Genomic DNA, 12854 nt, shown 5'->3' with positions numbered 1-12854 from the left:
TTCTCCCTGTGTCCTTTCTTGTCTCCTGACCCCTCAGCTCCCTTAAAACCATTTTGCTTCCAATTGCAAAATATTATTTTATTTGCACAATATTAAATGCACTTATTTAACAGTGATATCTGAGGCCAAGCTCAGGTCACTCCCAGAATGTCAGTATTTTGCAGGAGGGATTCAAATGCATGCTGGAAAATTAGGTTTGCAGGATTAAACTGGTCAGTTGCCCTAGTGCAGCAAATCCACTTGTTTTTTTAAAAAATTGACTGTTTATTTACTTATTTATTTGATTTATATCCAGCCCTTCCTGCCAGTAGGTGACCAGTTAGGAAACTGACTGGTAAATGAATAGAAAAGTGTGGGATGAATGAAGGATTAATGGGGAGTCGCATAAACACTGCAGAAACAAATCAAGATGAATGGTTATTGTCCTATAACCTCCTTGTAAACAAATGAAAAGGAATGCTTAGTAAAGACCGGACGTAACCTGACTTCCATGTAAGCTTTGCACAAGGAAATCAAGATGAATAATCAATAAGCAAGTTATCTGCAGGAACCCACAGTTAAGCCCAAAGATATAGCTTTTTTGTACTACAGTCCCAAATTCTGAAAATGCAACATTCCAAGCCTTAATTTGAAATAAATAATGCAAATTTACATAAATGTGTTCAATTTGGATGGCTTAATTTGCAAAGTTTAATCTTTTGGACAGGATTTTGAATATAGTAAGATGTACCTTTCTCGATAGCAAAAACATTGAGCCAATTAAGGGTTAAAAGCTCTATTTAGTTGTAAATCAACATGTCTTAATGGTTAGATAACAAAAAAGCATGTGCTTTTTTAAAAGTCCTTGAACCACACATGGAAACGTTAATTAAATTTGGAAAGAGGCTTATGAGTTAAATTGCTGATTTAAGTTTATTTAAGTCAATCCCCCCTCTTAGGAGATTAAACATTTATCCAGCTTTCTTTCTCTACAAAAATACATACATACATATCCATGGTGATTTCACTTGTCCCACTACATACTCCAGAAGCTGGTGATACTACCTTAGAGTGTTGTTTTCTGGAATGTCGATGTGTATATCTCTTTGAATTCCCTTGTTTCTCTTGTAGAATCACATCAACACAGTCAAAATTAATTCTGTTCATACTACAGTCTCCTTACTTTTGTGTGTGTTCTGAAATAGGGAACAGCAGTTGTACAGAGCTGTGAAGTTCTAGAAGAAAGGACTATTTGAAATAAAAGATACCTTGCAGCCATATCAGGGATGGAAACAATCCTTGAAACACATTTGCTTCAGTGGCTACCTCTGATTGCCCTCTTTTACAGTTCTCTTTTAATATACTTTGGGCCAGTTATGATGTAATGTTTTCTACTAGTTTCCTTTCCCTTTCATGTAGAAATATATATATGGTGGAGTGCAAATACTGTCCTTCAAAAATCCTTGCTAAATTTTCACTGGATGTCTGCTGTTTATTCATCCATTCATGGGAGAGTTTAAATGACTGAATAATTCCATATATTCTTAGTTGTTCACAGCAGTGAAGACATCTATTTTTCAAACTGGGAGCCAAAGTGTATTAGAGCTCTCTTTGGAATGCAGCCGTGGGAAGTTTGTCTGAATAGGCATACCCTTGCTAAACAATGACATTACGGTTACCACAAGGTGTTAAGGATGGAGTTCAGGGGTGGGGAACCTGTGACCTTCCAGATGTTGTTGGGCTCCAACACCCATCAGCCCCAGTCAGTATAAGGAATGGTCAGGGATGATGGCAGCTATAGTCCAGCAACATCTGGAGGGATACAGATTCCCTTCCCCATCCTTGACCTAGATCATTCTAGACCAGCCTTTCCCAACCAGTGTGCCTCCAGATGTTGTTGGACCACAACTCCCATCAGCCTCAGCCAGCATTGCCAATGGTCAGGAAAGATGGGAATTGTGATCCAACAACATCTGGAGGCACACTGGTTGGGAAAGGCTGTTCTAGACCAACTTTGAATGGATGAGAGGTGATTTCTAGAAGACTAACTTGTTTCACTTTATCCGTCAGGTGGAGTGCTGTTTCCACCAGAACTTTTTGATGTAAATGGTGATGGCCTTCCTGACATCCTGCTCTCCTTCACAGCTCTGAAAAATGCTAGCGTGTTGGGTAAGCATGCAGACCCTCATAGATAACCCCAAATCCAATGGTACAAGGTTTCTCTTTGTTTCATTTACCTGAGGTTATCATGCCACACAATGTAAGAGTGGTGGGTCTGTTCGGATGGCCCGTCTTCAGAGACTGATGGAACCTGATATGTTCCTGAAAACTCTGGGAGATTTTCCAGCTTAGAAAGACCTGTTGACTCCCTGGTCTCGCTGTGGAATGGAGAGATGAAACGGGCGGTTGACACGATTACTCCTGAGCATCCTCTCTGGCATTGTGGAGCCCAAGTGGCTCCTTAGTATTCTAGGGAGCTTCGGGTTATGAAGCAAGCTGGACAAAAGCACAAGTCATGCTCCGAAGCTGACTGAATGCTTGTCAGTGCACACACTCATGCCTACCTTGTGGCAGTGTCGACTGCAAAGAAGGCTCACTTCACAGGTTGCATTACATCCGCTAGTAGCCAGCCAGCCAGTGAAGTTATTTCAAATGGTGTGCAGGTTACTGACTCCAACTGTGGGGGAGGGGCCTCTGGAGCATTCAAGGACCAGCTGTGACCAACTGGCTACACACTTTGAGGATAAAGTTGCTCGACTTTGGAATGGCCTTCTGTTGCTCTTGCAGTTTCAGACGAAGAACCCAATTCTAGAGTCGATGATGTGTTGTGGGATCAGTTTCAGCTTAGGCAATCAGCTGATGTGGACAAGGTGCTGGTGGCTACACGTCCACCCGCATGCCTTCTTGACACCTGTCCCTCCTGGCTTATTAAATCTAGCAGAGGGGGTTTGACTGGTTGAGTCCAGAGTGTGGTTAATGCATGAGGGATGTGGTCCCTGCAACCTTGAAAGAGGTGGTGGTGAAGCCACTCCTATAGAAACCAGCCCTAATCCCTTGGACTGAAATAACTATTGACCAGTGGCAAATATCCTCTTCTTGAGGAAGGTGGTGGAGAGAGTGGTGGTGGGCAGCTGCAGCCATTCTTGGACGACACAGATCATCTAGATCTGTTCCAATCTGGGTTCACCCTTGGTTGCCCTGGTGGATGACCTCTACAGAGAGTGGAACAGGGGGAGTGCAACCTTGCTCCTGCTTTTCCATCTCTCTGTGGCTTTTGATACTATTGACTATGGTATCCTGGACCTGCTCTATGGAATGGGAATTGGGGCACTGTGTTATGGTGGTTTCAGTCTAGGACTGAATCCAGAGAGTAGTGGTGTTGGGTGATTGTTTTTTGGCCCCCTGGCAGTTGTGCTATGGGGTGCTGCAGGGTGCCATCTTATCCCTAATGTTGTTTAATATCTATATGAAGCTGCTAGGAGCAGTTGTTAGGAGTTTCAGGGCAAGGTATCATCAGTATGCTGATGACACTCAGCTCTACTTCTCCATAACATCCAAACCAGGAGAGGCTTTGTGGGCGCTGGACCAGTGCCTGGATGCAATGGTGGGATGGATGAAATAAAATAAGCTGAGCCTGAATCCTAGCAAGACAGAGGCACTGTGATTGAGTGGTTCCCATGTCCGAGAAATTGGTCAGTTTCCTACCCTGGCTGGGGTTGCACTGCCCCTGAATAAGCAGGTACGCAGTGTGGGGGATGCTTCTGGATCCAGCTCTGTCACTGGAGGCACAGATAGTCTTAGTGGCAAGAAGTGCCTTTTATTAGCTGCACCTAGTGAGACGATTACAACCATTCTTGGACCAGGAGACCTTGGCCACAGTAGTTCAGGCACTAGTGATTCAAGAGTGGATTATTGCGATGCACTCTATGTGGGGCTTCCCTTGCACTTGACCTAGAAACTATAATTAGTGTAGAATGTTGCAGTCAGATTGCTGATGAGAGTGAGACCCTGTCAGCATATAACACCTCTGCTCAGAGATCTGTGCTGGTTGGAAATTTGTTACCGGGTCAAGTTATATAAAGCCCGTAACAGCTTGGGACCATTTTACTTGCAAGACCACCTTTCCCCCATATAAGCCCACTCAGGCACTTCAATTTGCAGAACAGGCACTGTTACAGATGCCAAATAATACTAAGTTTGCACTTGTAAGAAATCATTATTTTAGTGTGACAGCATCTACTCTCTGGAGCTCCCTGCCTATTGACATCAGGCAGGCACCTTTGCTGTATTCTTTTCAGTGCCTGCTTATCCAGCACCTGCAAGCCTATCCAGAAACATAGATGTTGATCTGTTTTAATTTTTTTTAGTTAGTAGCTGCTTAAATTATTTTTTTCAATTACTTGTTTTTCACTTTTTTATATTTTTAATGCTTTTTGTAAACTGTTTAGAGGTCTTTACATTCAAGTGGTATATACATTTTATTAAAGAAATAAAATAATTAAATTCACTTCTTCTGTTGATTCACGTTGGTCAGAAATGGAGATATTTGATTCCCAGTGAGTTTAATAGATATGGTTATTCCAGTTCTCAGTGATACCCTTCTGTTGATTTTGTGTCTTCCCTTAATGCCTTTCCATGCAATCAGTTGCTTCTAGAACAAAAAAGAGAGAGAGAAATCCATGCACATTTGCCACTCATTTATGGAACACAGCCTGCAAAGGCATTATCCAACCAGATACTTCATTTCAGATTTATCATATTTTACAAGCAGTCAAAATGCTGCCTGTTGCACCTCATAAATACACACCATTGTGTTTCCCTTTAAAACATTGGTGGTGAACCTGTGGCACTCCAGATGTTCCTGGGCTACAGCTCCCATCACCCCTGACCATTGGCTGCACTGGCTGAGGTTGGTGGGAACTGAAGTCCAGCAACATCTAGAAGGCCACAGGTTAGCCACCCCTGCTTCAGAACTTCATGTACTCTGTTCAAGAAGAAAAGCCCAACCTTTGCCAGAGACTTTAAGCTCCATTTTATTTATGCAGCTATTCAACACAATGAATATTTAAACATTCATAAACTGTACTTATTCATCTAAGGAAAACTCAGGCAAGCAGCAGAGGGGAAAGAGCTGGAACAAATCTCATTCCAATTGATGTGGAGAAGGGGTTTTGAGGCAGGCCTATTTCCTTGGGTTCCTACTGCCAGCCTGAGGATGAATAAGCTTGTTTTCTTAATGAGCCTATAATTGACACAGTAGCTGTTGTTGTTGTTGTTGTTATTTGATATATATCCTGCCCTTCCTCCCAGCAGGAGTTACATGCTGTGAAGAAAACTTCACCCAAAATGTGCAACTAGTTGCACACAGGAAAACCTGGAAGTGTTCAGCACTGTCCAACACACATTTCATAGGAGCCTTTCTTATGTTGCCACCTTCCATTCCTTGGCAGCCGAATCCTATGCATGTTTACTGAGAAGCCAGTCCCATTGAGTTTAGCGTGGCTTATGGCTAGGGTGCCCACTTAATGTACTGACAAAAAAGAGGAAATCCATTATCAAAAAACCAGGACGCAGACAGTGGTGGCTGGTGGCTCCATGTCCCAGTGGGGCAGTGGAATCTGCTCTGGGTTTTAGTCTGAACTTTCAAGGAGCTGTCCAATGTGCTGTATCTGTTTTGGAAATAGGTTGCAGCACCTCAAAAGTCCAGACTAAAACCCAGAGTGGATTTCACTGACCCACTGTCATGGAGCCACCAGCTGCCACTGGACCCAGATTTACATAACATTTGCAGAGGCTAATTTATATGTCTCGATGCAATTAGACAAATTCATGGAGGGTAAAGCTATCAGTGGGTGCTGGCCATGATGGCTATGCTCTGCCTCCATGGTTAGAGGCAGGATGCTTCTGAATACCAGTTGCTGGAAACTGTAGGAGGGAGAGTATTCAGGTCCTGCGTGTGGGCTTCTCATGGATATCTGGTTGGCTCCTTTAAGAACAGGATGCTGGACTAGATGTGCCTTGACCTGATCCAGCAGGCTCTTCTTATGTTCAAATTTGGAAATAATTGTTGTTGTTGTTATGTGCCTTCAAGTCGATTATGACTTATGGCGACCCTATGAATCAGTGACCTCCAACAGCATCTGTCATGAACCACCCTGTTCAGATCTTGTTAGTTCAGGGCTGTGGCTTCCTTTATGGAATCAATCCATCTCTTCTTTGGCCTTCCTCTTTTTCTACTACCTTCTGTTTTTCCCAGCACTGGGTCTTTTCTAGTGAGTCATGTCTTCTCATGATGTGTCCAAAGTATGATAACCTCGGTTTCATCATTTTAGCTTCTAGTGACAGTTCTGGTTTAATTTGTTCTGACACCCAATTATTTGTCTTTTTCGCAGTCCATGAAATAATTACTGTAACTTTAATGGAAATACAATATATCACATCACAGGGAAGACTGAGACCACTCAGTCCCAGAGTGCAGAACATGGAATAACGGGCTCAAGTTACAGGAAGCCAGATTGTGGCTGAACATCAGGAAAACTTCCTAACTGTTAGAGCAGCACAACAATGGAACCAATTGCCTAGGGAGGTGGTGGGCTCTCCAACACTGGAGGAATTCAAGAGGTAGTTGGGCAGCCACCTATCAGTTATGCTTTAACTTTGATTCCTGCATTGATCAGGGGGGTGGACCTAATGGCTGTACAGGCCCCTTCCAACTCTCCCATTCTATGATTCTATGATTCAGTCTGTTCTCCAGGAGCTAACTGTTGATGGGCAAACTTCAAGACTCCTGGTGCTGTGTGTTCTTATGGTTCTTAAACTGGACTTGGACTGGACAGCCTTTCAAATAAAGGACACATTCATTCACCTCACCTATGACCTAGTAAGTGTATTTAGGATTACAGCCTTAGGCTACAATCCTTGTGCACATATTTGAGAATAAGTCCCATTGAACTCATTTGGACTTACCTTTGAATAGACATGTATAGGTTTGTGCCAGAAGTGTCACAGGGACACACAGCAGAACTAATAACTAGCGTGATGGGTATTTGAGGATGTTCAATAGCTTTATCAAAAATTGTTACTGAAGACTGGAGCAAAGCTCAAAGGCAGGTTCCCTCCACAAAGAGATCTGACTGCCTGGTGCGTGTGTCCGTTTCCTCCCTCCCTCAGGTGTCTCTAAACCGTGGGTAACTGTGATGGCGCTGTCAGGAATGAATGGCAGTACCTTGTGGTCGAGGCATGTTAAAGAGGAGATTCGGAGTGTGCAGTGCAAGGGCTTGAGCCTTGGGTCCTCAGCAGAACCCGTTTGTCTCATTACTGGGACTTCTAAATTCCTCAGCCTTCTGAGTGCCTCCTCAGGTGAGTCCAACAAGTGGGCATGTATAACAAGCTGAAAAATAAGTTGGTCGCCAGAGCTAGAAAAGCCACAGTGCTGGATTACAGCTGTTGGGTAGCAAGTAATTCAGATGTTAACATTCATTTAGGCTGTGTCCTGTGCGTAGTTACTTGGGACTAACTCCCATTGAGTTCAGTGGGACTTACTTCTGAATAGACACACATAGGAATGCACTTTTAGTGTTACTTGGGAGGGGCCTTTATGAGGAATAATTGGCAGCTTTTGGATTTTGTCATGCTTTAACCTCTAAACCTGGGATGAGGAACCTCCAGATGTTGTTGGACTGCAACTCCCATCATCCTTGACCATTGGCCTTGATGCCTGGAGTTGAAGGGAAGTCTGACAACATCTGGAAAGTCACAGATTCTCCATCCTTGATCTAATCTGGGAAGATACTTAAGGTTGAATTGGCTAGATTAACTGATGAAAGCAATTTTTAAACTGACCAAAATAGCTACTGGAGCAGCAGATTAAACTTTTTTTAAAAAATACCAGCAATTATAAAGTAAAATGCAGGTGACAATGGCCAGATGCAAAATAGGACAGAACTCTTGCACCTTTAACAGTTGCATAGAACAGGGAATTTCAGAAGGTCTAGCTTGGATGCACAACTTAAAGATGCAGGAGTCCTGTCCTCATTTGTATCTGGTAATCCAATGGCAAGCACTGTCTTAAAGGCAATTTCCTCCTTTCCCCCCCACATGGGAGTTGATTAGTTATGTAAGATGGGGCCTGCCTGCATTATCTAAAAGCAAAGAAAGTGTATGTGTTTCTCAGAACTACTGATTTTATGCAAATTCAGTCTGTAGATTAACTGACTAAACATCATATAATTAATTGATTAAAATTACTTTCATCGGGTTGCAGCTCTCCAAAACTGCATTATCTGAATTTTGCAGGATACTCAGTCTGTAAAATAAAGCACACGAGTTGGGGGGGGGCAGTGGTCACATTATGCATGACTGAAACTCAGAGGCAAGGCATCTGTGATGCGCTCCTCTGGGAAACTCATGCCAGCGAAATGCTCGTGAGGGGAACTCTGCCATTTCAAGCTGGGGTATCTCGCCTTGCCACACAATCATTTTAACCGGTCTGGACTGAGAGACAAAACCTTCAACTCAGTGGAAGCTGTTCTACTTTAACTCTGCAAAGCACCAAGGAAGCTGCCCTTGCACAAGGGCAGCCTATTCTCCATCTGCTGTCTACTCCTGTCTTCTCTGGTGCCCTGCCAGATGTTTTGGGCTAAAGCTTCATCATCCCTGTCCCTTGGTGGCTAGGGTCAATGAGAATTGGAGTCCAACAACACCTGGAAGGCACCAGGTCGGGGAAGGCTGCGCTGTCAGTTCTCTTGATAGGTATATATGAAAGTCTGTCTCTGTACCCCAGGAGTTGAACCCTGATAGATCATTCAGCAAAGCAACCTGCAGCTAGGTACCTGGGGCGAGAGGAGTTATTTTCTAGTCAAGGGAGGAGGAAGAGGACGTTGCAGCAGGAGCAACTGGGTAGGCAAGCAAGCAGGGTGGAGGTGAGAATGACATACCAGCACATAGTTTGTTGGTGTGTCGCAGACACACATTAATGTAAAAACCACACCATTTACAGCGCTGTGAGCTTCCTTCTTGTATGGTCTTTCTTTTCAGCCTGGGCCTGTTAAGTGAGACCTGCTTTTGATTGAGGTTCTTGACACAGAGTGACGTTCTTGCCTCCCCTGCTTCCCCCAAGTTCAAAAGGATCTCCTTCTGCCTCTCCCTGTCTCTGCTTTCTGCTGTCACTGAAGTCATTGTGTGTCTACTTGTAGGAGAACCCATCTGGACGCTTGACTCATCCCATCTGCCCAGTGGAACCTTGGCTGCTCCAGCTGTAACTGTACCAGACGTGGACGGAGACAGGGTCAGTGATTTGGTGGTTCTGGCCATTGGAGAAACACAGGTATGATACTTAATGCTGTGTATGTGGTAGTAAGATAGAGAACTTGATCTGAATAGAGCAAAGGTGGCTAACACATAATCTGGGGCCCTCCAAGCAAATCTTTCTCCCCTCCCTGACTGAAGATCCCACTGAGTTTGGTGATGCAAAAAGAAACAGATTTGAAGTAGACACAGCACTGAGGTAGGCAGAGCCCTGGGCCCTGATGAGGATGCAAATTGCCCCCTCTTTGGTCATCAAATCAATCATTTGATTCGGGGGGTGGGTGGGAGCTATCTCCCTGCAAGAGTGTGTGTGCTTACAGGTATGTGTATGTAAGAGTTTGAGATTGCTTTTGGCCACATCCTCCACAAGCACGTGGCCCCTGTAGTGGTGGCCAAGGGTAACTGTGGTCTTGGGCCAAAAAAGTTACACCCCCCCCCCAAGAACAGAGTGTCACGGGTAAATAGTCTTCCATATGCGTGCTTTCCTCTGCCAGGCTTCTTTCTCTGGACCAAGAAGGCAGAGTGAAATAAATGTATTGTTGACGAGTGAGACCTGCAACAAAATGTGGAGTGCTCCTGTTCACTGCTGCCGTCAGCCAGCCATGCTCTCCCACAGGATATTCCATTTCGTCCCCCTCCCACCTAACTTTCTGTCCCCCTCCCCAACTGGGCAATCTGCCTTCCATGGCCTCTGAGAACACAGTCCTCATTAGGACTCATTGTGCCCCGCCCCTCTGGGTCCCCTCCCTTTTTGTACTTCTGCAAACCTTGGGGTTCCCCCACACCTGCTGGTACCTCTGTCTTGTGTATGTTGTGTATGCTACATAAACAACAGCACTCGCACCTGAACATCAGAAAAATAGGAAGTGATTCTGGACAAATAATTGCAATTGTTCGATTGATTGCATTTATGTGCTGCCTTTCTGCCAAAGCACCCAAGGGGGTTTGCAGTTTTAAAGTGCTAAAATAAATAAATGATATAAAATGTAAAGTTGGCCCAGTGGGTGGGTGGTGGGAAGGGGCAGTCCAAATGGAGCAGGCCTTGATGTTGTCTTTGCTTCCCTCCCTCCCTCTCTTCTCACACTGGCCCTTGGGGTGGGGGCAGCGGGATGGGGGAGAGGACAGTTCGACTCTCCATACACCCCACACTCTCACATATATATACTGCACATGACCTTCACCTATTGCCTGAGGTGTGATCATCATTGTTTGCCTCTTACCCTCTGCTGTTTGGCTAGTGAAAGGGTCTTGATGCAGACCACCAGCTTCTGTTTTGAACAAAAATGTTGTTGAATGCAGCACTACACAACAGGCACTGCTTTGTGCATATTAGGGAATGAATGATAGATTGTACTATGGGGCAAAGAAGCTCTCTATGCCAGCAAATCCATCCTGACAATTCCATGTGCATTTTTGCTCTCCTGTGTAGCCTGACTTATGTTTCATCCTGGTATCGGGTAAAACTGGAAGCCCTGTGGGAGGACCTGTGAAGTACAGTATCAATGGAAATGGAAAACTGATTGGACCTCAGGCTCACATCACCAGCCATGGAGCAATCTACATCTTGTTTGGCTTTGGTAATATGCCCTGTCTTTTCTAGTTGGTCTTATTTCCAAGCTGTATTGAAACTAGAAAAAGAATAAGCTTGACCCTTGGTTCTCTGGCAGAACCTAGTACAGTAGGGCCCCACTCATAGGGCAGGTTACGTTCCAGACCCCCGCCGAAAAGCAAAAATGCCAGAAAGTGGGGCCCTACTGTATTAGAAGCTCCAGCCGCCACGCTCCAGCTGACAGTGATCAGCTGTAGCACACCAGCTCCCTGAGCTCCAGCTGATCGCACGCTAAGCCAATCACGATCATCAGCTGTAGCGCGCCATCTGCTGTAGCATGTGATCAGCTGGAGTGCGGGGAGTTTGCGCGCTACAGCTAAGCGCTGTCACCTGGAGTGCGGCGGCTGGAGCTCCCTACACTACAGTTGATTGCCCCGCTGGCGCCGCCATGTTAGCGGAACGCCGAAAAGCGGGGCCCTACTGTATAGACTTTCCCACTCTGTGGCTCTCCAACTCCTGTCATCCCAGACTAGTGGCCATGTTGGCTGAAGATGGTGGGAGTTGAAGTCCAACAACATCTGGAGGGCCACAGGTGAGGGAAGCCTGTCCTAGTGCAATGACTCAGGTTTCACCTCTCCTACCCCCAATATCTAATTTGAGGGTGGTGAAAAAGTGAAACATGGTGCATGATGTGTGACTTCCTAGGTTGTCCATCTGAAAAAGAACAAACAATGGGATGAAATGATGTATTTTATGATGTGGATGTTCAGGATAGAGAGAGCTTGAGTTTATGTAGATGACCTATTACTTACCATAACATAGAACAGTCTTCCCCAACCTGGTGGCCTCCAGATGTTCTTGGGTTACAACTTCCATCATCTGTGGCTGTTGGCCATGCTGGCTGGGGCTAATGGGAGTTGTAGTTCAAAACATCTGAAGGATATCTTGTTGGGGAAAGCTGATGTAGAATCTTGCCAGCCAACTTGTGGCTGATGATACATGCCCGGGAATCCAAGAATCACCATTTAAAGCCCTCTAGAAACCAATAATCAAACTCATGTGTAAGGCGACATGAAATGATGCACATGAAATGATGTTCAGTACCATGTGCTCCATTATGTCTATCTCATGGCCTTTCTGCACATTCTCTTTTTGTGCAATGCACACACATTTTCTGAGAGCTCAGAAGGCAATATTTTGTACCAGGGAAAACATGATTCTTCCAGAAATTGCCCATTCTGTGCTATTGTGCATAGAATATGGTTGTGCTGTGAGCACATTCACACTAATTGGATATTTTTATGTGTGATGTAATTAGTGACAGTCATCTCTGCAGCACTTTATAACCTTGTTCAGTTTGGGGTTTTTTATCATGTTTTTTTTTCTTTGAAAACTATACAGATAGTACCATGACTATTCAGTGATGTTTCTTTTCTTTTCTTTTTTTCTAAGTGCTGAACAGCAGCAAGACAGCCTCTCCCTCTTTTCACAACAATGCACAGCCTTGCTGTAAACCTCTGACTTAGTTTTTTGTTGTTATTATTGATTTTAATGCCTCTCCTCTATTGGGCTGTATGTATGAATAGTGTTTATTTTCTTTTTAAAAGAAGTGCGAAACCAGCAACACAGCCATCCCATCACAAAAATTCCCCCCTCCCTCCCAGGATGTGAGGATAATATATTGTAATCAGGAGGATAATGTTTTAAACTGTTTTTAATAATATATTTATATTGCTGTGACCTGCCCTGGGACCTACTGGTGAAGAGCGGGTAACAAATTTATTATTATTATTATTGTTGTTGTTGTTGTTGTTACTACTACTATTATTAATACTACTACTACTACTAATAATAATACCAATAATAATAATAATCTCTCAACTCTGTGACCCTGGCTGTAACAAGAGACTGCTAGAATGGGTCAAACTGGGTAGACAAGTGTAACTGGGCAGATTACCTTTTTGTAGGGAGGATTGTCAGATGGGCCTCAGTGGCTGGCTGTTGCAGAGCTGAGGAGATG

At 44.3% G+C, this 12854-nt stretch overlaps 2 protein-coding genes across 3 annotated transcripts in view; both read left to right on the top strand.

Annotated features, from left to right (window-relative positions):
• Positions 1 to 12854, top strand: part of LOC133390557 (uncharacterized) — a 312873-nt gene that overhangs the window by 265293 nt on the left and 34726 nt on the right. The gene's annotated exons all lie outside the window — the stretch shown is intronic.
• Positions 1 to 12854, top strand: part of FAM234B (family with sequence similarity 234 member B) — a 36751-nt gene that overhangs the window by 11756 nt on the left and 12141 nt on the right. For both annotated transcript variants that reach the window (XM_061639367.1, XM_061639366.1), the window contains exons 3-6: positions 2050 to 2148; positions 7150 to 7338; positions 9174 to 9304; positions 10715 to 10862. In XM_061639367.1, coding sequence (XP_061495351.1) covers positions 2050 to 2148; positions 7150 to 7338; positions 9174 to 9304; positions 10715 to 10862 — 567 coding nt within the window. The remainder of the gene's footprint in view (positions 1 to 2049; positions 2149 to 7149; positions 7339 to 9173; positions 9305 to 10714; positions 10863 to 12854) is intronic.

This window comes from Rhineura floridana, chromosome 8 (assembly GCF_030035675.1).
Source record: "Rhineura floridana isolate rRhiFlo1 chromosome 8, rRhiFlo1.hap2, whole genome shotgun sequence".
NCBI classification, from domain to species: domain Eukaryota; kingdom Metazoa; phylum Chordata; class Lepidosauria; order Squamata; family Rhineuridae; genus Rhineura; species Rhineura floridana.
This window is presented reverse-complemented; position numbering and strand designations above follow the sequence as displayed.